Below are 26,782 nucleotides of genomic sequence, written 5' to 3' on the forward strand. Positions count from 1 at the left end.
ATAGAACTGATGTTGGGAAACACGTGGCTGCTGTTACAAAAAATAGAACATAGGGGTCAGACAGTAGTTTTTCACATATATCTCCAAAACCATAAGGTGTAGCCAAACTCTTTTAATTGCTAAAATAATCCTTATTATAAGGCCTACAAAAGTTTGCAGGGATCAAAGTTGTCATACGACTCCTAAGAGAAATTGCCCTTGAAAGATGAAATTTTTTTTTTTTAATTTTTCAGCCAATATCTTGAAAACTATAATAGATAGAAAGAAACTTTCTTTGCTGAAATGATCCTTATGATATGTTCTACCAAAGTCTTCTTGATTCCAGACAACTTGTTAAATGTATTGCCCTTGAAATGACAAAATTTTAGCAGGTGAGCGATTCAGGCTCCTGGGGGGCCACTTTTTTTGTTTGGTTTTTGTTTTTGGTGTTGTTCATTTTTTTATTTCTCCTGTATTTTGTGGTATATTATTGTCCAACATATTTCTGTCCTGTGATATCCATTATGACATACCAGAGACAATCCATTCCCTTTTAATGGCCAGACTATACTAGAGACAAACCATTCCCTTTTAATGGCCAGACTATACCAGAGACAATCCATTCCCTTTTAATAGTCAGACTATACCAGAGACAATCCATTCCCTTTTAATAGTCTGTAGCAGAGACAATCCATTCCCTTTTAATAGTCTTTAGCAGAGACAATCCATTCCCTTTTAACAGTCAGACAATACAAGAGACAATCCATTCCCTTTTAATGGTCAGACTATACCAGAGACAATCCATTCCCTTTTAATGGTCAGACTATACCAGAGACAATCCATTCCCTTTTAACGGTTAGACTATACCAGAGACAACCCATTCCCTTTTAATGGCCAGACTATACCAGAGACAATCCATTCCCTTTTAATAGTCAGACTATACCAGAGACAATCCATTCATTTTTAATGGTCAGACTATACCAGAGACAATCCATTCATTTTTAATAGTCAGACTATACCAGAAGACAATACATTCCCTTTTAATGGCCAGACTATACCAGAGACAATACATTCCCTTTTAATGGTGGACTATACCAGAGACAATACATTCCTTTTTAATGGTCATTTTATACTAGAGACATTCCATTCCCTTTTAATGTTCTCATCACTAGTGACTTTTTTGTTCTCAGAGTTTGATTGGCTTAGAAATCGGTTGTTTTGGACTCCATCAAGATTCGCCTTTATTGCCATTGTAGTTATATTTCAGTTAAATGAGATAATTTTGGTGTTTTCTTCCTTAAATAGGAATTATGAAGGGACTCTGAAAGATTTGAAGTGAAAAAACCTTTGAAATTGTTTCTTTTGTTTGAAATGTTTGCGTTCGTGTGACCTCAACATGTTTCTTACGAATCGGAATCTTAACGTTTTCGAGCACTTTTCATTTTTGGGTATTTTTTAACTTTTCAGGGCATTAGAGAAACAGAATCTACACTCAAAGCTTGTTGATTATGAATTCCTCACATCTCCTGAAACAAATTTTATAGTTTGAATAGCTCGGTAAGCCTCGCGATCAAAACTAAAATTTATTTCACTCTGTGAGAAAATCCATAATCAACTCGTTATCGTTGTAGATTCTATTTTTCCCTTTTAACGGCCAGATCTATACCAGAGATATTCCATTTCCTTTTAATGGCTACACTATATCAGATATTTAAAAGAACAGAAATTAATTCATGTGAAGTAGATTTCAGTTCATGAAAACAAGACAACACTCCGTACTCAGATGTTTAATAAAAATACCCCAAAATATTTACAGCAGCATTGTATATGTATTACTTAATTACAAATTCAAACAAATTGTGGCAGTCAAAATATCACACATATGACACTTAGTATTATTGCTTAAGTTCAATACTGTCGAAATTCTTAATTTTGCATACTTGTAAATGAGGCCACAAAAATTAATTTCTCCTTCTTGCACATATTTTAGACAAACAACATTCATATGATTAAAAATCAAAACTACAATTTGCTGATGATATAATTCAAAATTGTGCAAAGTACTTTGTTTCTTTTAAAAACTTGTTTCTTCCTACTCCCATTGATTTAAAGGATATTTTTGAAACATTTGTATTATAATCCAGTACTAAAAAAATTATATATGCAGCAGCAATTTTTCAAATCAGCACCATACAACCAATTTAAAGTTGTGCCCTCTCACTTCTTTGTTCATCTAAAACAAATACAAAGAATGAGCAATCAATTGGATGTACCGGTAGTCTTGTAGCTTTGATTGAAACAGATTTCTTGCATTTCTTCTTCAAGAACAGCAAACAAAATTTAGAAAAAGGTTCAAGCTAAGTATGAATACAGTTATTTCTTCTATATAACACCCTAATGTAGCAGATAAAACAAAAAAGAGTTTAGAAAGTAAACTATGGAGGTCAACTTAAGTTCTATAATCTTAGTAGTCTCCCCTTTAACACTGTTTCCAGTGAACTTCCATAGCATCTTTTAAATACAATAAATCATTAAAAATGTACATATAATTAATACCAGTAAATACATACTGAAACATACCTAACCCTTCACAATTAAAAAGAAATGTGTGTAGACTTTTGTCCACCTGATTAAAACAGGTACTGCTAGTCTGAACAGTCATAAAAATGAAAAAGTCTTTCTAGTCCTTAATGTCACAAACCTATATATAAACGAGTGACTAGAGTAAACACACCTAAACAGGTCTAGCAAAGTATAGGAAACCAGTTCCATCATACTACTTAATATTGCATATAAAAATAAATGCATTAACAAATATGAAAATTGAAATTGACTGATGGACGAAACGTAAAACAGTATGAAACACATACAACTGAATCATCAATTTTAAACTCCAAAACAGTATCAGGTGGTGCTCTTTTGACAACACTTATTTGTAATAAATATATAATGCAGGATTATTGGTAAAAAAAAGAACAGATCTTGCCATTTTTGTCTTTTTTACCTAATTTTCTTGCAATACATTCATTCTTCGGCCAATGAAAAGAAAATAGCATCATTTCAATATGAATTTGTGTGTGTTTTAGTTAAACAAGGTTTCTATTCTAGTCATCTGTCAACAGTGAATACTGTGAAAAAGATTAATCAACCTGTATAAAAAATCCTTTGCAGAGTGCAGCTTGATATGACAACAGAGGTTGAATCCAAAACAGTTCAGGACAACTAAAGAACATTTAAGTTTGATATAGACATTTTTTTAAATACTTGTCAAAAAGCTTCATTTTAAGACTTTTTAATGTACAATGTACTTTTTCTTGAGTGGTACCTTCCTATAACTATGTATCAGGGGAGGAGGGGGGTCAAGATTTCAAACAATTATTTGTCATTCCTCTCCCCAGTAATACTCAAAATTAAACCAAATATTTTCAATGCTTAGAACACCCTCTGGAACTGCCAATGGAACAAATGAATCCAGGACAATACATTTAGTAAAATGATTAATAGTATTACAAAAGACTAAAATGTTTCAAAGTACAATAATCATTTAAATATGTTTTACTACACAATATGTCACAGAGCCTATACACCAGCTAATGAGTTCTAAGGAGTATAGAAGTCTTACTTAAGTTCTTCCTGAGAAAGAATTAAATCTTAACAAAAGAAGGATTTCTGACAAATCGACTCCATTCAACAAAACACAAAAATTTGGCACAAACCCTAAACACCACAATGTTATATTCACTCTCCATCTAAAAACAACACAAGTTATATATCTAATATGAAATGATTTGAAAAAATGGTAGTGTCATATTAAAAAAATATGAGCCTACAAAAAGTGCACAACAAACAAGCACTCCTTAAAACATTTCAAAACAATTAATTGGCACATTCATGACATACACACACACACACACTTTCCAAGAGGACGGAGTAAGAGGTTTCCTCAACAATGCCATCCTGAGATATACTTCAGAGTTTTATTCATTTTTGATACATAATTGCCTTTTTTAATTGGAAATACAGTATCCTAAAATTCATAGTAAAAACCAAAAAAAAAGCTTTAAAAAAACTTTTTGAGAACTTATCCAAATACTTTTTCAAAAACACCTTCTAGAACCATAGTACTGATATTTCTTCACACCAGGATTTAAAGTGCACATCTTCAATGTCATGGTTCTTATTATTCCAGAAGAAATTTGTAAAAATGAAGTTATTACAGAGACTTGCTATCTATCACTCTATGACTAGTATGACTAAATAAACTTCTAACAGTTTATAAAACTGCCAATAAACACACTAACTCAATCCATGAAAAGAGATCATAATGTCACATGCTCTGGTTCCCAAGTAATCCAGCCTGTTGTTCCAATGCATTCACACTGAGGCAGTATTTACAATGTCGCAGCCTTTCGCAGGAGTTCTTCTATAAATATCTACAATTATAAAAAATGCAATCATGCATAAGAGCACTCTTTATCATTACAAGCTGTTGTAGTAAAAGAAAAATCTAAACAGCTCATACTTTAATACAGATCAAATAATGTTATTAATACAAAATCATACATTTTTCTATAATAAAGTACTGCCATCAGTGACAAATAATATTCACATTATGTCAATGAAGGGAAGATTGATCAGCGAACTTTTTCAATTTGGTCATCCTTCAACCCTTTCATATTCAGTTTTGTAAATATAACACATCAAAGTAAAATTCTTGAAGACTAAATGTAATTGATCTTTTTCTTTTACCACTTGTTACATGCTGAAATACCTTGAGTAACTACCAACACCTTATAATCAGAGAAGTCGACATTTTTTTTCATATTTAAAAAAGTTACAAAATAGTCAAAATCTCTACTTTTAATGTCTTTTATTTATTTATTTGTTAAAATATCGAGTAGGTAGATTGCAAATTGCATATGTAAATTTTCCATTTACATTTATTTTCACAATATGCATGCAAAATACAGGAACTGTTATCTTTTACCTAAAAAAATATGGAGGTGACATACAGTAAGTAATTTAAGTTCAAATTTCTGAGCAGTTTTGAAATACCACCGTTTCAACATTCACTGGTAGGATTCTATGTTGAAGATCTAATAAAAAAAACACACTTAGATATCTAGGAAGATAGGCTGGTCAAACCCAACCATTTATACACACTTAGATATCTAGGAAGAGAACAGGTCAAACCCAACCATTTAAACACACTTAGATATCTAGGAAGAGAAACAGGTCAAACCCAACCATTTATATACACTTGGATACCTAGGAAGAGGAACAGGTCAAACCCAACCATTTATACACACTTAGATATCTAGGAAGAGGAGCAGGTCAAACCTAACCATTTATACACATTTAGATATCTAGGAAGAGGAACAGGTCAAACCCAACCATTTATACACACTTAGATATCTAGGAAGAGGAACAGGTCAAACCCAACCATTTATAAACTTAGATATATTAGAAAAGGAACAGGTCAAACCCAACCATTTATACAAACTTAGATATCTAGGAAGAGGAACAGGTCAAACCCAACCATTTATACACACTTAGATATCTAGGAAGAGGAACAGGTCAAACCCAACCATTTATACACACTTAGATATATTAGAAGAGGAACAGGTCAAACCCAACCATTTATACACACTTAGATATCTAGGAAGAGGAGCAGGTCACACACAACCATTTATACACACTTAGATATCTAGGAAGAGGAACAGGTCAAACCCAACCATTTAAACACACTTAGATATCTAGGAAGAGGAGCAGGTCAAACCCAACCATTTATACATATTTAGATATCTAGGAAGAGGAACAGGTCAAACCCAACCATTTATACACACTTAGATATCTAGGAAGAGGAGCAGGTCACACACAACCATTTATACACACTTAGATATCTAGGAAGAGAACAGGTCAAACAAACCATTTAAACACACTTAGATATCTAGGAAGAGGAGCAGGTCACACACAACCATTTATACACACTTAGATATCTAGGAAGAGAACAGGTCAAACCAAACCATTTAAACACACTTAGATATCTAGGAAGAGGAACAGGTCAAACCCAACCATTTAAACAAACTTAGATATCTAGGAAGAGGAACTGTTAACCCTAAAACAAAAACATATACGCTCTTATTAGTTAATTCAAAGTAGATCATGATTAGTCCTTATGATAAAGGTGTTGAACATTATGATTTTTTTTTTAAAAACAGTGACAAATGAAGCAGCAGAAAACAGCACCTGGTACTTACATTTATATTCTCTTGAGACTGTGTGGCTGTCTTTACTTCACTCTGTAATAATAATAATAATCATCACTAACACTGTGAATCAATATGAATTCTTTGTTTTTGTCAGTTACAAATACTATAAATCAATGAAACATCATTTTTACTCCTATGAGTTTGTTAAGAAAAAGTTTGCATGACATATCAAGAGTTTTTTATGTTTTCTATTTTTTTCTCCCATTCTAAGCTGGTGATTAAAAATGCATGGGACTTTTTAAATATTTACGCGGTGATTAAATTTGTGCAAGAGTTTTCCCACCATTTTATATTTCCAAGTTTTCAATAGATTTCATGGGAGAAACAGACTGTCCTCCAATGCTTTCAGAGATTTCAAGATTTCTCCACCCTCCATAGTTAAAGTTGAGAGAATGTAGGAGAACCTATAAATAATTACTTCACTTGTACACACACACAGCATTTTGGAAATTCCCAGCCACTAATATTGGCTCTTTCAGAGATAAATGTACATGATTCACAACATGTTATTTTGTTTCATGTCAATTGTAAGTTCAAAGGAAGATGATGTTGATGTAATGATTGAAATCTAGTAAGAACCAGATTCTCTTGCTTTTCTATCTTCAAAAATGCTCATGTTCATGTAATGAGAGTTTGGTCCCTTGGATGGAATTCACACTAGTAATTTTGATAAAAATCTGGAAGATAAATCCATATATCCAATAAATATGATTTGTGTAAACAAGAGATAAACCAATAATAATCATTTGTTCTTGTAGCAAAGCATCATAAACATAAAACTTCAAATCATTAAATCAATTACCCACACCTAATTATTACACAACTTGTACACAAATATACTTAGGTAACATATGGCCTAGTTATTGATTTTGAAATTGTACAGATCTAGCTGAATTATCATTGGGCGGGTGCTATTTAACAGATGGAGGCTTAGGACAATTGTGTTATATTGCACAATTGAGAAATAAAACCTGGTATGAATCAATAAAATGAATTATTCATGAAAGTGTTTTTATATTGCAGAAACAAACACATGAACATTCTTTCTACAGTTCACATAAAGTTGACTGAGCAGGATATACGAACAAACAACAGTATAGTGACTTTCAGTTGACATTAAAAAAGAGAAAAAAAAATTAGTTATCAGAAACAACTCATGGACTAAATCCTGACTCCAATAAAGGTGGTAGCCCATTTACTGGAGCAATGTGTTGCACAAGGTGACCAGTTTTCAAAGTCCTGTACATGCATGGGAGATTTTTTAATTAGCTTCCTGACACACTGAAACCAGACTACCAATGATTCAAAGGTCATAGGTTAAATTCAATTAGGTTATCTTTACACCTACATTGTCATCTGTAAAACTGTCACATGGGCCACTTATTGACATGTGTTAAAGCAGCTAGGTAGTCCATGTTTTTAAATCATAAAAAGTCATTATTTATGAGTTTGATTAATAACTTAAAAATATCTAAAAAAATGTTCACTCATATCAAGCATGTGATCTTTTGATGGTAGCAAAAATACAGCAGATAAGTTGGTATTATAGTATACTTTGTTTAGGAAATGATGGAAATAATAGCTCAAAGAATGTTCAGGGAGGATATGTGTAGGTAAATAAAAAACCTCCTTTATAAATAAATATAAAATCTCTAAACTAAACTGGTCATCTTGTGCAACACAATGCTCCAGTAACTGGTATACCACCTAAATGAGACATTCTTATACAGCAGAAGAAATGCCAATTAATAAAGCCAATGTATTCAAACTATAACCTTTCTTGTTCCTGTTAAAACACTTACTGTATACAAGCACCTGTTTTACACATTAAATGAGTTGCTTTGTAAGAGTGCATTTCTACACATAAATTGCTTTCAACAATGTAGTTTTATTATCTGGCTTATTTTTATTGGGCTAACAGTGAAGTAATTTAAACATGGTAGAAAAAGTTACCCTACTTTTATTTTGGATGACATCACAAAACATTTTACATAATAGTAACATATACCCTCAGGAGCATGCATTCTAATTTTATAAATACCTATTTAATAAAACTGATCATCAATTCACACTAAGAAGTATTTCTGAATTTTGTTTAAAAAAAGATGACTATGTATTACTAATAGTAAAGCATAAAAGTGAATCAAACATGACATGACAATTTGTTTTGATTATTTATGAAAACAATTTCTTTCTAAAGCCAAATTTAAACCCCTCTACATGATCTCAAGTTTAGGTGAGAAATCAACACAAGTTCACCTAAGCTTCATGCAATATTTTTTATGTGAACTTTCTGAATAGCTTAAATGAGTTCAATATTTCCCGATACAGATAGTGGTTTGAGAAAGATTAAAAGTAATGAAGACTGGTTTTAGTAGTAAAAAAAAAAAAACAGTGGGAATTATTTTTCAGTTGAATCCATTGACTGATTAATTTAACTTTCATTAAATAAGTATTGTTTCATTGCTACCTCTCACCTACATTAATCTCTTTTAATATTTACATGATTCTTAAATACACCTGTACATGTATTGATTAATCAATCATCATTATATGTATTCATAATCAAATTTATAGCAGGGCCATAAGAAGGTGTTAGAAGAAGTTTCAAAAGATGGAAATATCATACCTAGACATGCAAAAGGACAACCTAAATTCCACGAAATTTCAAATCAGACACATTACGATTTTTTATGTTTAAGCAAGTAAAATATATTCCAGCTGCAGCTTGATACAATATAGAGCTCAAAAACTGAACTGTGAAGGCAAATATGGGCACCTATACTTAAGTTTGGTACAACTGTTAGTTTTGATTAGGATTAAATTTATTTAAACTTTAATTAGTGATCTCATTTGGAGTATCTTGAAAACTGGGCCTATAACTCTTTATAAAATGAATAAATTGTACATGGTAAGAATCACAATATAAAAAAACCAAAGAAATGAATATAAGTTGAAACCAAAAAAGTACAGTTTTAAACTTTTAGACCAATTTAAAAATTAGGTTAACAATATACTGTAAGAATCAATTTGTGTTCAAACAAAATAAAGTTTTAAAAACCAGGTCCAAAATCAAAAATCTAAAAGTACAGATAAAGCATTTCAAAGAAGCCCAAGAATGCAAGATTTAGAATTAAATCAATTGAAAAAGTTTTATTAAAATTTTACAAATTGCTTGTTTGTTTTATGGTCCCTTTAGGCCTCTAATTGCTATGTGGTTTGGGTCATAACCCCTTAAATCATTCCCAACTTTCCTTTGGTAGCATTGGACCTTGTGAAATTTTATGAAGAACTATCAACCAGTGATTTTGTTCAAAATGTGTTCATCTTGATGGATTTGGAAAGAAAATGTGGTCTTTTGCAACCTAATGGTCTGGGGTACTCTGTAGAATTTTTCATGATTTTGAGAAAATAATGCTGACTGTTTTCGGAAACAAATTATGGGTATCAAAATCCCTGCATCAACTAATACATAATGCATGATAACCCTAAAATTTAAGGCTCATAAAAAAATCATGTTGACATTACAGGGATAAAGTGTTTACTGATAATACTTGTAGTATCCAAACTAATATAAATCTTATATGCATACATAACAGTATTATCATCTGGTAGTAACTTATAAAGATAACTTAAAATATTTAGATGATATCATAGAAACACAAAATAATAACAAAATAATTGATGACTATATAAATATCAATTAAACCATCTTGATGTTCATGAAGATCTATAATTCACTTAACATAACTTAATTACATTCATGTAAGTCAGGTCAGTTTAAAATGCCAGCATCTACAATTCAAGTATCCAACATGTAGCTATGGAAAAAATGAGACAAAAAAAAACAAAAATGACAGAAAGTTCAACTTAATCTGTGTCCCATTACTAGTAAATACTTTCCTAAAATCATTAGGATTACAAGTTGAAACACGCATTAAAGTTTGGACATAAAATGCAATTTTATTCTAAAGTTATGTGAAATAACCAATGTTTAGGGCAGTTTAAACTAACCCTTTCCTTCACGAGATTTGCCTGATGTGTTTATTTTTTTTACACAAATGATTCCAATAAAAAATTCGAAATGTTCTAGATCATTCAAATTTAGTCCAAAAAAGATCAAACTTGGTGGAAGTATTAACAGGCAAAGTGTCTGCAGAAAACAGGTTCAGGAGACTAGTTCATGATTAACATGGGGGCAGCACATCAGCAGTGGTCTCAAAGGGCAGAATAATCAACTTTTTGACAATTTTTCACTAAAAATTGGCTATAAATGGTTTTTTTTAATTTAGTAAAAAAACTGGTAAGGTCAGAAACCTTTAAAATTCTTTAAACAAAAGGGTTCAAAGAGGGTGGAAGCCCCTTGCTGACAACAAAATCTTAAAGCCTTACAGCAATGCCAAAAAGCCTAAAAATTCGATCAAATATATTTTTTTGATTTAGAGCACACACCCCTCTGGGACCATCCTGCAGGACTTCTTTTAGGTCCCAAACTGCCCTGAAAAATAGTCAATTTTTTGGCTGAAGGCCTTTCAGATCAAATAAGCTGGGAAATCCATGGCTAAGGCTCACTATCGGCCCTAGGTAAAGGGGGTTTCAAAAGAAAGGACTTCAAAAGGTGTCATTATGTAGGAAAGAGTTAATAAAACTCTAATACATTTACATTTAGTTCAACTGTTTTGCTCACACTATAACATTGAGTAAGACAACCATTTTTACTACTAGGCCTTGACCAGTTTGTTAGACTGTTTAAAAGGTATATGATTTATAAAGAGTTAGTGACCAAGTTAATCGTACTGTTTAAATAAACCACTTCATAGCAAGCTTTCCAGAAATTTTAAACATGTACACACAATATAGAATATCAAAACTGGGTGCCATATTAAATTAAAGTTTGTTAAAATATACAAGCAAAAGAGCATGGAAATCTAACTGATTAGGACTTTAAGAATTTCTAATGTATACTCAATGAATGCCTACATTAAGGAAAGGTAACCAACCTAACCAGGAAAATGTTAACTAATGACAGTGTCCCATTGGTGTTCTCTTACAGTCAGCAGCTTAAAGAGGAATAAACAGCATTATGTAAAACAATGTTGGTATCATTGTTCTGACTCAACTACAATACTACTTCATACATTTGTAGCTGACAAAGTAGACAGTAATAACCATGGTCAATATTGTAAAATCTGAAGTTCACATACCAAAATTAAAAAAACGAAATATTAGGTTAAAAAAACTCTAAAAACAGTGACTGATAGTTCTATAACAAAATCTTCAGAAGTAATAAGTAGAATGAGACAAGAGATACAGGGATTAGTAAAATGTGCCAATTGAATCTGCAATTTGATTGGTCAGCTTGACAGAGGATATACAAATGTAAGACCTCATCCATGTACTAGTAAATTTCTAGGATTCTGAATGACTAGAAACATGTCTTTACAAATCCCATACACTGGGATGTTACTGGGCTATACAACTGAGTGTAACTAAACATTTCCTTATGGAATTCTACACACTTTAAACTAACTCAAGTCCAATTCAAAGATATCAGGGAGATTTAAATCTCGTGTTGTCATTAGAGAAAATGCTAGAAACATTTTGTAGCAAAATGAGAAATGCATTTACAAATGACATTTACTTTGCTGTTACTGTATAATAGATTCTCATTTGTATGTAAACTTAATAAGGCTAAATAAAAACAGTATTTTCAGTACCTGTGCGTTTCTACTAAAAGAAGATCCTTACACCTGAATAAAAATGACTTGATTTTCACAACAATATCAAAATAATGATCAAAATAATGATATTGTTATGAAAATTAAGTCATTACAATTAAACATTACTTTCAGGTCACTTCACTTTCACCTTCTGAGTGTAAAATAACATTACTGGACTACTACTGCGGATAAATTATGGAGATTTTTTACACCTGAAGTTACAAAGTATGTCCAAAGTCCAAATATTAACTTGTAAAAAAGACTGAAAGACCTTAAGAGATATTGGAATAAAAATCCTGTTTTCACACATTCATGTTTTAAAGCCTTATTCTAAGATAAGACAAACATCTATTCAATGTTCATGAGGTAAGATAATTACCTGTATATAAGTTCTTCTTTCTTGATCTGAATCTAAATTCAGAACTTCCTCTAAATCTAACTCACAGTTATGATCATCTGTGTCCACCTAAAATAAACAAAATATTTTGTTCATTTAGACTATTATGTATATGTACAAAATATAAAAAGGATAAACTAATGTACTCTTACAGAATATTACCAGAAAGCTTAAAAAATCATTAAAACACTTAAAGAGAACACTGTATGGAAATCAAATGGTTATGTACAAAACTGAAATAACCCCAGCACAATACATGCAGCATCATACAACTGCAAATATTTAGCAGTCATATGAAAATAAGAGAAAGTAAATTGAACTAACTAGACATTGCCCATAATATGACTAATACCCCCACAGCCTATTGAACCCATACATTAAGGAGCCAATGTGGACATATGATTCATATTGGAAACAATTTTTATGGTGGATAGACAAAACACTTTTGACACATTACTACCTGCCATTTCTAAAACACCTAACTCCAAATGGCAATAAGTACCGTTACTATTTTTTTGTGGACAATACAATAACTAATTCCTGACAATATGCACATCTCCACATGGTAATTTAACACTCCAATAAGTTTCAGTTCAATCCTGCAATTTGTTAAGGAGGAGTTGTGGACAATGCATCAGACTAAGTTTTGCTGAAAAATGCTTAAGTTTCAACAGTCATCTTTTCAATAATTTCTGTCAATATGCACATTCTAATATAGTTATTTAACAGCCAAGTAAGTTTCATTACAATCCTGTGACTTGCTTGTTTTACTGAAAAACGCTTAAGTTCAACAGCAATCATTGCTATAATTTTTGTCCAAACATAATTTCCTGACAGTATGCACATCTCCATGTGGATATATCACAATCCCACAAATTTTCATAACAATGCTGCAAGTTGCTTAAAAAATAGTTCTGACAGGCAGAGAGATGGGGGACAGACAGACAGACAGAGTGAAATCTAAATACCCATCCAAACTTTATATGAGGGGGGGTATTAAAATTAAAACTTCTTTGTTAGACTAGCATAACAGAGTCAGTAATAGTAATGCCACTGGCAAATTTTGGCTCAGTGCTGACTTGATGTTACATGCACTGTCATGCTTGGTAAACCTCCACTTGTACAAGAAATTAACATGGGACACCATCCAAAATATCTTACAATTTGTACATAAATGCACCATCTATATAAAGCCACAAACCCAATTTGAAATCAATCCTTCCAGTGGGAGCCCAATTTTGTTACGAAAAGTGAAAAAGTTAGTTTATATCAGATGGCAACTACTGACGCATGTCTCATCTACATAAAACCTAATACCAAATTCAAAATCAATTCATCAAATGAGAATTGAGATAATTGCAATAAAATTTAGACAGATGCACAATGATTTCATATATCACCCTCTTGTTGAGTGGGGTATTACATTACTACATGTATTAAATGCACCTGTCTGCAATGCATTCCTTTTATTTTTTCTCTGCTGCATACATGTACAATATTCAAGGAAAAGTTCGCAAAAAGTTGCATGTACTTATGCATCTTTCTCCAATAAAAAATCTGATTGTATTATTCAAATTGTAGCATAGCGTTTCTAAGACAGGAAAGCCAATCATTTTTGCAAAGCTGTCAGTTAATTTAACAAGTTCTGTGAACGAGAAAAGTAGTACTCCTTTCAGTGCCAGAGGGTCGATGCATTGGCCTTGTTAAAAATTGTTTTCTTGGCGTCACAGTACCAAGACCTATGTGATGATGTAACGTGATATTGAGAGGCAAAAAGGAGAGGGTCCATAAAGGTAAGTTTTGGTAATTCACCAGTCATTTTATCAATCAATTATATATATTTTTTAATTTACTTGGCTGGATGACTGGGGGGCCTAACTTAACAAGTTTTTCTCTCATGCTGTTACATGCAAGACAGAGAAATCGCCTGAATATAGCTGAAATATTGCTGCTCGGGCGTTAAACCCCAACAAACAAACAAACAAAAGCAAGACAGAGAGTTACATAAATTCAATAAACAGTGTACATGCATTCATTTAAATATATGAGCCTTTGCTAACATGAACCTCATTTTCCCCATTATTTGATTTATATCAGTTGCTAGAAATAAATGTTTGATTTTTTATTTTTGACCTATTTTTATATTATCACTTTTTCTATGAAACGGAAGGCCATGCTCTGGTCCTATTCCCTTCATCCCTTCCCCCCCCCCAAAAAAAAAAAAACTACAAGTGTTGTTTTGCTCTACACATGCCAAACTCGAACAGGAAGTTGATATCGGAGATCAACCAAAATCCTTTACTTCTTATGCCCTATCTTTATAAAGCCACACCAAATTCTGAAACAAACTCTTCCATTGGGAGCCGAGATAATCGGACGGAATGACAGACTGACAAGGTGGTCTCAATCTTGTTGGTTGGGGTTTTGAAGTGATAAAATAAAATAAATCAAAGTGCTGATAGCCGTAGCAGTTTTTGATTCTTGTGAAAATTGTAGCATGAACAAAATTTCAAAGTTTGTATGATGTTCAAAAAATTGTGATCATACATTGCATTTTAAATACTATTAAGAACTGTCTTTTTTAATATGTATAAACTGAAAGTCAATCTATACTACTGGTGCAACTTCACACACATTTATAAATTTTGTTCCATTTCATGTTTTTCCCCAATTTTAAATTTATCCAAAAGTTAATGTGCATTGTAAATGCAAAAGCTTTATTGACAGAGTATTTATCATACATAACAATTATACTTAAATAAAACCACTATCAGCTTCAGAAAAGAATTTCCCTAACACAAAATTTTCAAAACTAGACATTTTAATAAATTTGAATTTTCCCGCCAACTTTACTTGTTTGAAATCACTGCTCTTCACTTCCAGTTTATAAATGGTAAAATATTAATGATAGGACTGTTAATTTGACTTATAAGTGTATTAAAATAAAAATATTTAACACATTTTATCCTTCCAGTCACAATACTGCAAGAAAAAAATTCACTAAATGTATATTTATTATTAAATATCTTTCAAAGGCAAAAAAGGAGGCACTCAAATCTTGAGATGATGTGAAGACTAGATCTTAATTTTAATTTGCATAAATAAAAAAATATTTTTCAGCTGATAAACGGCAAGAAACATATTTGCCTGTTATAAAAGAGGTATTGAATGACATCAAAGAATTACATTTGGACTATGTTTTTGTGTAGTGTTCAGATTAGTAGTGAAGTTCCAGTGATATACCGGTGACTTAAGGTACTTTGATCCTAAAGGATCAAAAACCCAAAAATAATACCAATGAATACACACATACCAAGGCCACTATTGGCCACTCCTTTTTTTCATCTTGAATTTTCAACTTATTATCTTGATTTTTTTTTTAATAAAAAAAAAGAGTGGCCAATGTAGGCTTCCATACACAGATCATAATTTGCTTCACATAAGTCGATAAGATTTACAATTCTATATTCTAAAAACATGACACAAAGAAAGTGATAGCAATAGAAATGATAAGTTTTTTAATGGTTGTACATTCATTTTTGTCAAACTTAACCGCCTCTATTCCAACAATCACACTTTTGGCAAAAACAAAAAAGAGTCTGAAAAAAGGCACAGTCAGTATTGTGTTCGTATATTAAATGGATTGGAAATTTAATCAAATGTAAAATAATGTGAATTTTTAGATCAGTCAAAAGCTTTCTTAATTTGTTCGCTATACCCCCACAAAAAAAATATGGTGTGATGGGTAGGACTGGCTATGCATATATCATGACTTTTTTCCAATGTTTTGTTTGTGCTAGCCCTCTCATACTGCATTACATTTGAATGTATGTACGATGCAGTAAAATTATGACTACGTATGCCTGCAAAAGGGAGAACTTTCGATAAAAGTTCATATATTTTGAACCTCATGGGTGAAACTCCTCCTAAACCTTTCATTGAATGGAAAGACAATGGGATGCAAACTATATAAAATATTATTTTTACATGTATCAGGTGATATAGTATTTTCCATGAAATCATTTTTGTCTGATAGTACTCACTGCCCTTTTCATGTTACTTTTCCGTAAGAAAAATTACATGTACAAAATAAATTAAATGCCTACTACAAATGTAGGTACAGTGAGGTAGCATTTTTTTTCATTTATTTTATTTCTTTCAAGAGGCCCTTTCCTGTTGATAGTATCGTTTGCTTCTTGTTCATTTACATACACATTTTGTTATTGATTTTTAATGTTTAATGTTTAGCTTAGCTGCACTGTCAATATTTTCAGACTTCCCATCAAGGGAAAAGCAATTTTAAAAATGGTAATGGAAAACAATTGTGTGGTATTCATTCCAAGTATGAAACCATATGATATGTACGGCTACAAGTATGAAACCATATGATATGTATGGCTACAAGTATGAAACCATATGATATGTACGGCTACAAGTATGAAACCATATGATATGTATGGCTACAAGTATGAAACCATATGATATATATGGCTACAAGTATGAAACCATATGATATGTATGTATGATCAACATGTATGTTATTGGGTTTAATGTCATTATTCCAGTATAAAAAAGAAATCAGCAATAAACTTCTGTGATCAAAACCCAGTGTGGTACTGAGATAGGATGACACATGCATGTGTAATAGTGTCATAACTTATAATGACTCATGTGTCATTTTTCATATTTGTAAACGGTTCAGAACTTAGAAATTAGAGTTCAATTTGAAGAGCTGGGATGTAACTTGTGAGAAGCACTGAGTAAAGATGTACAAGTATCGTAAGTTGATATTATTTTACTGCAAGTGTCTCAACAACACTGCACTTATATCATCTTTATAACAGTCTATTCTTTTGCTGAATTTCCACTTTTTGTAAATTAAGTATTTTTTTCCAGCTAATAAAACAATGATAGTGATATTTTCATAGTGATAAAGAAATTTCTATTGATCTCAAAATTTTAAATTCCGTTATCACAATGAATCAAAACAAATATAATGGCAAGTTCTTTTAAACTATTGAATTCTTTACTGTCCTTTCCCAGATATAGGATGCATACATCTACACATAGAATTGTCAATACTACTATAATTTTACTGAAAAATGATTGTAATCAATACTGTGTACATACTTCTCAATATATTTTTCTTTTTACTCAAAGTGGAAAGTATGGTTTTGTTTTTTTTCCAAAAAAAAAAATGCACAACAAATGTACATTTTATGGTTAAGTATATGTCAACCTCTCCCTCTTTTGAGGGCCTCTCAATGTTAGATTGATAAAAAATATTGCATAGATAAAAAATATTTAGATTTTTCTATGTACTTCTGGTTCGTTTACTACATTAAATGTATTTGCCCATAAGACTTGGAGGACCATCTGCAGGTCTCAAAGGAAAAGTAGGCAAATACCAATTTCCCTTGCCTGTGTATTTTTCAAATACAGAGCTTCATGTAGAGCAGCATGAAATGACTGCAGTTGTGGAATTCTGAACAGTTGGGGCAAGTCTGGACACAGTATTAGTTATTGACACACTTAAGCATAAGTTCTTTCATTATGGACACAACAATTGATTTGGACACTACATAGCACAAAATTTAAAAATAAATAAAAAATTTCAGAATTAAACCAAAAATTTCATTTAAAAGTCAATTTCCTTTGACAAGTTATGACTCAAAAACAGTAAGAGATACCTGAAATCTGACTGAAAAATGCAGTCAGTGATTTTCATAAGGAATCCAATTTTAAAGAATTTTCAAAATTTGACCAAAAGTGTTTTTTTTTTTTTTTTTTTGGGGTGGGGGGGGTGGGGGGGGGGCAGGTCAAATTCTGTAAACCTTTAAATCAAAAATAGTTGACAATAAGTCCACCCTGTAAAAAATTATCAAAACATAATTGACATCTGAATCATATCAATTGGATCAACAATAAGCTTTTTCTATTAATTCTAATTATAACACATATTTTCCCACTTTTTCCCCTATTTCCAAAAAACCTCCCAAAGCTATATGGACCTCCACCATGTTCCCAAAAACTACGTGTTAAAATTTCAAAAAGAAGACAATTTTTACTCATGTTTTTGTTATAATAAACTACAATTAAGGCAGTCAACAAGGTAATACCATTATAAGACCAAAAATTGTTTACTGTCCTATGAAAATTTCTAGAATCACCAAAAAATGCACATTTTGGGAGAAAGCTAAGAAATGCACAATGAAGTATGCAAATAAAACTCTACAGAGTCTTTCAGTTTACAGTAAAATATTGAAATAATAAATATAGTGACATTCTTATGTAAATATACATGTATATGTGTCCTAGGTCTAGAAACCTTAAAGCTACTAATTCTACAGTCTCTCGATCGGTAGTAAGTAGACCAGACATGCCATTCAAGATGGATCAATATACTTTATATTACTGCAGATTTCTTTTATGTAGCTTTCCTTTACAGGAAAGCTGTTGCAGAATATGAGTAACCTTTGAACAGGAAAATACATTCCAATTCACCTTTATAAATCATGTCAATTAATGGCTATAAAGTGACAAGGTACTTCCTATGAAGATGTCCTAAATAAATACATAAAATAGTAGCATTGTTTGTATACACTGACATTTATATACCTCTCCCTGTTACATGGAAATCTAGGACAACCCTTATATCCCAGAAACCAAGGAATCCTCACATATCATGGCAATCTGCCACCAGTATTTCCTTTAATAATAGATAAGTAGTCAGATTGGTGAGATATAGGAACAGAAAGCGTAAATATTTTTATAGTTTACATGACCATGTCATAACTTTATCTGTAAATATTTGGCTACCACTGAACAACATTTATAGAGTTACTGTTCCTTAGATTACCTATACATGTCTTGTTTAATTTTTTTAAAATTTAGTTGGACATATAGAAAATATTAAATAATAATAAGGTCTGGGCTACCAGCTGTTACCCCTGCATGTACAAGTATAAAATAATTATCAGTAACCTCTCTCATCATTTCTGATAAAAAATGTACAAACGAGATAATTTGTAGATAAATACCAGTAATCATAAAGTCACTGATCTGCCAAATGTTATGTACTGACCAAATACTGACCCATCAAACTATGTAAAATAAAGAGCTTTAGGGAGTGCAGGATGATACAACCACATCATGTTGAACTCAACTTGGGGCAGACATAGACAAATATTAGTTTTTGACACACTCAAGAAAAGGGACTTACAGTTCATTATTGACACAACAATTGGTTTTGTCACAATCAAGCAAAAAAAAATTATGCTTTAAGGGCGCTAATCAAAGACCTTTGCCTTCAATCCCTAGAAGTAAGAACCTGTAAGAGATGCTAACTTGATAGGAAAACATAGGCAGGAATTTTCATGAGGAAGCCAATAAACAAAATCTGACAAAAATAAACTAGAGGCTCTAAAGAGCATGAATAGCTCACATGGCTCTATAAGCAACATTCTATTTTTGTAAAAGCTGTCTTGTTTTTTCTCGGATAAGAATATCTAATTCTCATACCTAAGGAAAAAACATATCAATTTTGATTCAATTCTGTCCAGTAGTTTCTGTAGAGAATTTTTTTAAAATTAATATCAATAAAACAGTGAAAAAAGAGCAATAACTTCAACATGGTTAAAAAGATTAACACACAAATTTGACCAAAGATAGATCTCATCATGCTGAACACTTTTACCCCCATATCAGAATTGTCTAAACCTAACAGTTTTTGAGATACATGTATATGCAAAACATCTGACCCCTATGTTCTATTTTTAGAAGCAGCTGTCATATTTTTCAACAGATCAAAAATTATAACCACAATTCAATGCACAATATCCTATGGAACATTTATACCAAGTTTGGTTCCACATGTAATTGGTTCAATAGTTTCAGAGGAGAAGAGTTTTGAAAAATAGTTTAAGATGACAGACACCAAGTGATGGCAATAGCTCACATTGTGCTTTGGGACAGGTGAGCAAAAAAAAATGAAATTGGACCAAAAATATAAAGAGTTGATTTTTTTATGGACATGTCAAAATTTTGTACCCCTTCAACTCCAAAATGATGAAAGATAAGTTGATCCTGTAAATAACATCTGTTAAAATAGAATTTCATAAGGAACACATTGAAATCTGAATCATTAAAATTTTATTCAACTTTTTCTTCCAATTCAAATTATAACACCCATTTTCTCCTTCTAGCTCTTATTTTCAAAGTGAGCAGGGCAAAATCCTCCAGAAACTATAGGCTAAAAACCACTAATTCCACTTTCCATAGGCTTCTATGCTAATTTCACAATATTCAATGGCTTCTCTGGACTTTACCTTAACTTTAACCTGCAGAGGACTATATATCAGCATGATTCTACATATGTCAGCTCACAATCCTCAGAATGGCATGTGGGGTTAGCAGACTTGCAGTGCAGTACTGGTCACCGGAAGTGAAGGGTCTATAAATAGCATGGGAAATCCCAGTGTTTTCACAAGATAGGGGTATATTTAAAAATCATTATGGAGATTAGGCTTCACATCACAAGAAGCAAAATGCACCTATAAAATGTACAGAAATGTTTTTCCTTTCAGAAACTGTTTAAATTTTTTAAATAAGATGAGAACTTTTTTCACAGCACTATGAGGAACAGGGGTAATTTCTGCGTAGGACTATTTTTGCGTACGTTCCAAATGCTCATTGGTTGAATTGGTGGTCTGTAACCTATAGGTCCCTCCACCATGTCCCTAGAAACTATAAGTCCCTCAAGCATATCCCTAGGAACTGTAGGTCCCTCCACCATGTCCCTGGGAAATATAGGTCCCTCCATCATGTCCCTGGGAACAATGTGTTAATATTTCACAAATATCAAATAAGTTTTACTCAAGTTATTGTAAATTAATGAAAGTTAAGTGGACTCCAACTAGGATGATTATGATAACAACATCATACCATAATATGCCCATAATGGGTTTTTTTTGGTCGTATAAAAATATTTTGACTGAACCTACTAAGAACACATTTTTCAAGTGTTCTGTGCATCATAGCAAGCACTGCAGTACGGTTAATACATGTACATTGTGTATCTTTATTTCTCTTAAGGTTCCCTAAAATACCAATGAAGACATGTCCTAGAAGTAACAAAAATTGACTGTCCTCATGGACAAAAATTAGTAGTTTCTTTACAAAAACAAACAAATATGTTTAGTTAAAGATTATGTTTCAGTAAAATAAACTTCATCTTTTCTGATAGTCTAGAGTTTTTTTTATCAAAATCACAGCCTTTTGAAATAAAATTCTAATTACATGTAAAAGAAATGAATAAAATGTTTGGTACAGTTCCATGTATGTTTCTCGCTTGTTACACTGGCTGTTTATGAACCTAATCTGTCATGGAAAAAAAATAAAGCTCTGATAGTTTTTTTTTTTATTGAACAACAACTTTTCTAAAACAGGTTGGGAAATCATGTTAATTTTTTAATACAACATATAAAATTGGTTTACATCACTGGTTATGTGTACAGTATTCCTGTCATCCATGGAGAACTGCATGTACTAATTGTGAATCAGATCAACTTAACTGCTGGAGCTGCTCTTAAGAAGAAAATGAAATTAAAAGTATGGTGAAGTTCCCACTCCTTATTTTTGTAGGCAACGCCTATCCCTTATTAAATTCATATACATGTACATGTACCATGTAAAAATGTTAAAATGGTAGACTAACCATATTTTAGTAGTCCATTCTGTAGTTTTATTCTACAGGTATTGACTATTGACTTATACAGCATTTAAATTTACATTCATTCATGTTCATACATTCAGATCCATGCATAACATACAATGTACATAAACTACAAAATATAGGATTTAAACCAAACATATTCTCCTTTATTAAATCAAGACAAATATTCAGAATTTAGTTCTACATCTTGAAATCAAGGTCAAATACCCAAGTTGAAAAGGGTTTCCAACTGTTCTACTAAAATCCATTGAGTTAAAATGATTTGGTTATCAATATGATTACTTTGATGATGAAAGAGGTCTTTCTTTATTCATGAGATTACTATTTTTTACTTGAAAATGCTTATTTTAAAATGGTATGATACTTGTACATGTATATGTACACAAAAAATAAACAAAAAACAAATGTACTTATACATGTACTTATCAGATATAAGAATTTCCTTCAAATAGAAATGTTCAAATTAATTCTTCTTGATTTTAGAGAATAAAATCTTAATTTTCCTGAAATGTGTAGAGAAATAATTTACATCCAGACTTGGCCAAAGGTTTCTACCATCTTAGTCCGAAAAACAAAAAAAATCATCCCATTTTTGAATGAATTAAGTCCCATAACTCAAAAATTGAAAATCAGAATTTATAAAAATTGAAAAGGGAGCTCACAATAAACAGAAACAATTCACCAAAGTATTAAAAAGCTGGTGGGTGGCAGCATTCACTTATTGTGCAAAGTGTGAAATGACTGACGGACTGGGAGATGGACATCAGTATACCATAATACAAATGTACATGTACCGGTACGTCCCATCAAAAAACAAGACAGAGATACATGTACACGTACAACTAGAAATACTGAATACAAACTCACAATGAGAATACGGGTGACCCAAGCCTCCAGTATACTTACACTGTAAATCATATTAATACTGCAGCACTGATCTGGCCTGACATTATTTGAATCCATTAATTTACATATAAATATCATACAAAGTATTTTCCTATAAGTTTCATTAAAATATGTTATATGGTTCTGGAAATACTGCTCATGTACATGTATGCAATAAAATGTTCTTAGGGTGCAGCTTAATACGACCTGAACAGTTGGGATAGGTATGGACACATACAATGACAATGTAATTCAAACCAGATACAACTCTTATTGGGAATGTTAGACAAAGAAAAGCTTCTGATAAGAATAAAGTGACAAAAAAACTTTCAATTTGCAATTGGACATTTGTAGATGGTATGTGTTTCAGGATACAGGCAACTCTGACAAGTTGGTCATACAATCGGAGTTCCTCAGCCTTTCTAGTTACACAAAAGAAAAACCTCAGAGGGACTAGGCAGAAGAATCTGTCCGAAATTTGACCAGTCTGATTCTAAAATTTTAGTTTTACTGGTTGAAATGTTTACCATTATTTTTTTTCCTAGCTCCTCACTTCACGCCAAAATTCTTGACAGAGTTATTGTTTTTTATTTCTAATGAAATCTAACCAATTTTTTCAGCACCACCTGGTGGATAGAACTACTTTGAGATGCATATGACTATAATCACAGCAAATTTTTCAAGAAGAAATTCTCCTTTCTGTATCCGAGGTTATTTTTTAGTGTGGTGGAAATGGCCGAGTAGTACTAACTGGTTGGTCATATTAGGTAATATCTAAAACGAACCATACAAAATTGCTTGTTAATTTTGAAAGTGTAATCTGACTACATTGTGTATTTGCACCATCAGGAAAAAAGACAATTTTTCTATTTCATACTGGTAAATTGAGTTATAATTTATTTGAAATGCACTGAAAATAAACATTTCAAGGGCAAATACATGTACACTGTACCACTGTCAAAAACCTAATTTTTCTAACATTCTATTAAAATTTTTCTGAACAAATCCAGTGATACAGAGATCAAATACATGCAGTGGTCTTTTTAAAGACAGAAATCATCCATGAGTGAAATAATGTTGTCAAATCAGTGTTTTTTTTACAAGCATGTTTTGGGTTTTTCCCAATATCAGTAAGCCTGATCCTTCCAGACTTACACTTAATTCCCTTGTTTTGTCTTGCATGGCATTTTATACATTTGTATATGTAATGCACCCCTGTATGAATTTCGAAAGACCTTCCTTTTGAGGTACAGTGCAGCTTTCTAAAATAAAATTTCCTTCAAATGGTCCATTTTCAGCATTTTTTACAAATAATTCAATTTGTATATCCAAGATTTTAATGGGCTATTTTCCACTTTAATGGGCCTATGGACAATGCCTTTCGAAATCACTGACAGAGTAAGGAAAATACAATTTCAAAGAGATCCATACACAATCAATTTATTGTCCGAACATAAGGAGAATGCTTTTTTCTGGCCATTATTGTCTCTCATTACTGAACAGATCCAGTCATAACTCACAAAATCCTTTTGAAGTATTCCTATATAATACATGTATTGCCCAACCATCTGGATTTTTTCAGCCCTTAATTATAAAACAGATAAATTCACAAACCCAAAAACAATCCCAGCCTTTCCTTCATGGAATAACACCTTGTGATTCAATATCATTGAGATCAATACACTTATCCTCAAGGACATCCATGGTTAATTCTGGGATGTGCATTTGGTGTATTCAACACAAAAAGTCGTAAGTGTAAAATTTATGGTGAGCTTTTTCATCACAATGTACATGTATTCATCCATTTTATTGACAGGATTTATGACTTTTAGTGAAATCCACTACAGATCTATACATGTACCAATAAAATGTACAGTACCACAAATGCCCTACATGTACATTTTTGTGGATCAACACCATGTCATCACATGTAATTTACAATGTGGTCTCTTATATATATACAACGTCTCTTATATATATACAACGCTCAGAATGTGACGACTCTATTCTCTACACTGTTCCATCGGATCAAATTGATACAGGGAAGATAACTTAAACTTATAGAAGGGTCTGAAAAATTCCCAACAATGTTAGAACTGTCAAATTTGCAAAGCAAATTTTTGTCGTTCCCTCCGCAGGACTCGAACTCGTACTGCTGTGACATCTATGGCAACACCGCCTGCACTAAGTCCAGCGCCCTAGACCACTCAGCCAGCTAGGCTATAAAATATAGCTTTCGTTATCTTCCCTGTATCAATTTGATCCGATGGAGCAGTGTAGAGAATAGAGTCGTCACATTCTGAGAGGTTGTATAATACTGATTTGTTGTGACATGCATCATTAATTTGATCCTCTATCCTACATAATAACACCTAGATGAACTGTCCCATACTACCATACATCGTGTACTAAGTTACAGCCCTAGATTAATCCTACGATGAGGAATCACCCGGCCAGCGAAAGCTATATTTTATAGCCTAGCTGGCCTAGTGGTCTAGGGCGCTGGACTTAGTGCAGGCGGTGTTGCCATAGATGTCACAGCGGTACGAGTTCGAGTCCCGCAAAGGGAACGACAAAAATTTGCTTCGCAAATTTGAGTTCTAACATCGTTGGGAATTTTTCAGAACCTTCTATATATATAGTTTTCATGGTGCTGATGGATACACCAAATTGATCCATGAATTCATTATGACGACCATAAAGCTTCTGTAGTGATGACTTCTATCATGTAGCAACATAACACTGTTCCAGAAGCCTAATTGTAAGAAGTCAAGTGCGATACAATGTCGGCGTAGTAACGGCAAGCTCTGGCATAACATATGAGTTGTGATATGAAAACTCCAAATGCAGGTGCTGAAGGGATGTTGCCCGAGATGAAAGAAAATAGGAAAATTCTGAATGAAAAGTCACCACGTCTGTCGTAAAGTTTGGTCAATAGTTTTCCTTTACCATTGATCTCTAAGTGTAGGTCAAGATATGAGGCCAACTTCACAGTGTCTGTACTATCCTTTATCTCAAGTTCTATAAATTCCCATACAAAATATTATTTTTTCTAAATAAAACATTTTGGATATAAAATAACAAAGTTATAAAGTTTTGAAAATTGGGATTCTAATCATGACATTGTCAATTGTTTATTTAGCTGTTTATTTGTCAATCAATTTGACATTTATTGATATGCAAATTATATAGTAAATATGACATCACTAATGAGATTTGGCGAACTCTCCCATATAGCAGAACTCTCGTCTACTGCCATTTTTTAAATAATGTATAGAGATGAAAACTCCATATGCATGATTAAACCAATGATACAGACTGCATACTTTCGTTGTTTTAGGAAAAGTCATCGGTCAGTGCATATTTCTTGAGTTTTCCTCCTACTCCTAGTTTCATGTATAATTTGTAGCACCCTTTTAACCAGTAAAAAGGCATTAGTCCTTTCACACTACAAAAAGTATATAAAGATTGTAATAAATAAAAATTATGCACGAATTACCTTACAACCATGCAAAACCCTTAACTGTTCATACAGCCAGTCCTCCACAGCTAACCGTTTCCTTATTAACGTCATCTGGTGTTGGCCATAACGTGCCGTCAAATACTTCTGTCGTTTTTCTTTTTCTTCTTCCCTGTTGCTAATAATTTTTACATGTCCTCTCGGTGAATTCGACTCAGTTGAACTCTGCCTGGTTGTTTCACACTTATTTGACTGTCCGCTAGATCTAAAATTATCCATTTGTGTGGGATATGAGGCTGTTGTGTACGTAGCCATTACTTTGTGGAAACCGACCGT

General features: G+C 32.2%; 1 protein-coding gene across 1 annotated transcript; it reads right to left on the minus strand.

Annotated features, from left to right (window-relative positions):
• Window positions 1-1,751: 1,751 nt before the first annotated feature.
• Window positions 1,752-26,782, minus strand: LOC148623577 (protein phosphatase 1 regulatory subunit 14C-like). Its single transcript, XM_088565492.1, has 4 exons — window positions 26,486-26,782; window positions 12,351-12,437; window positions 6,240-6,281; window positions 1,752-4,412 (listed from the first exon to the last, which is right to left on the minus strand). Exons 1-4 carry the CDS (start codon window positions 26,759-26,761, stop codon window positions 4,371-4,373), a joined length of 447 nt encoding a protein of 148 aa, XP_088421618.1. The 5' UTR covers window positions 26,762-26,782; the 3' UTR covers window positions 1,752-4,370.

The sequence above is a fragment of the Perna viridis genome, chromosome 2, assembly GCF_037379345.1.
Source record: "Perna viridis isolate PV_CMFRI_1.1 ecotype Kerala chromosome 2, ASM3737934v1, whole genome shotgun sequence".
NCBI lineage: Eukaryota > Metazoa > Mollusca > Bivalvia > Mytilida > Mytilidae > Perna > Perna viridis.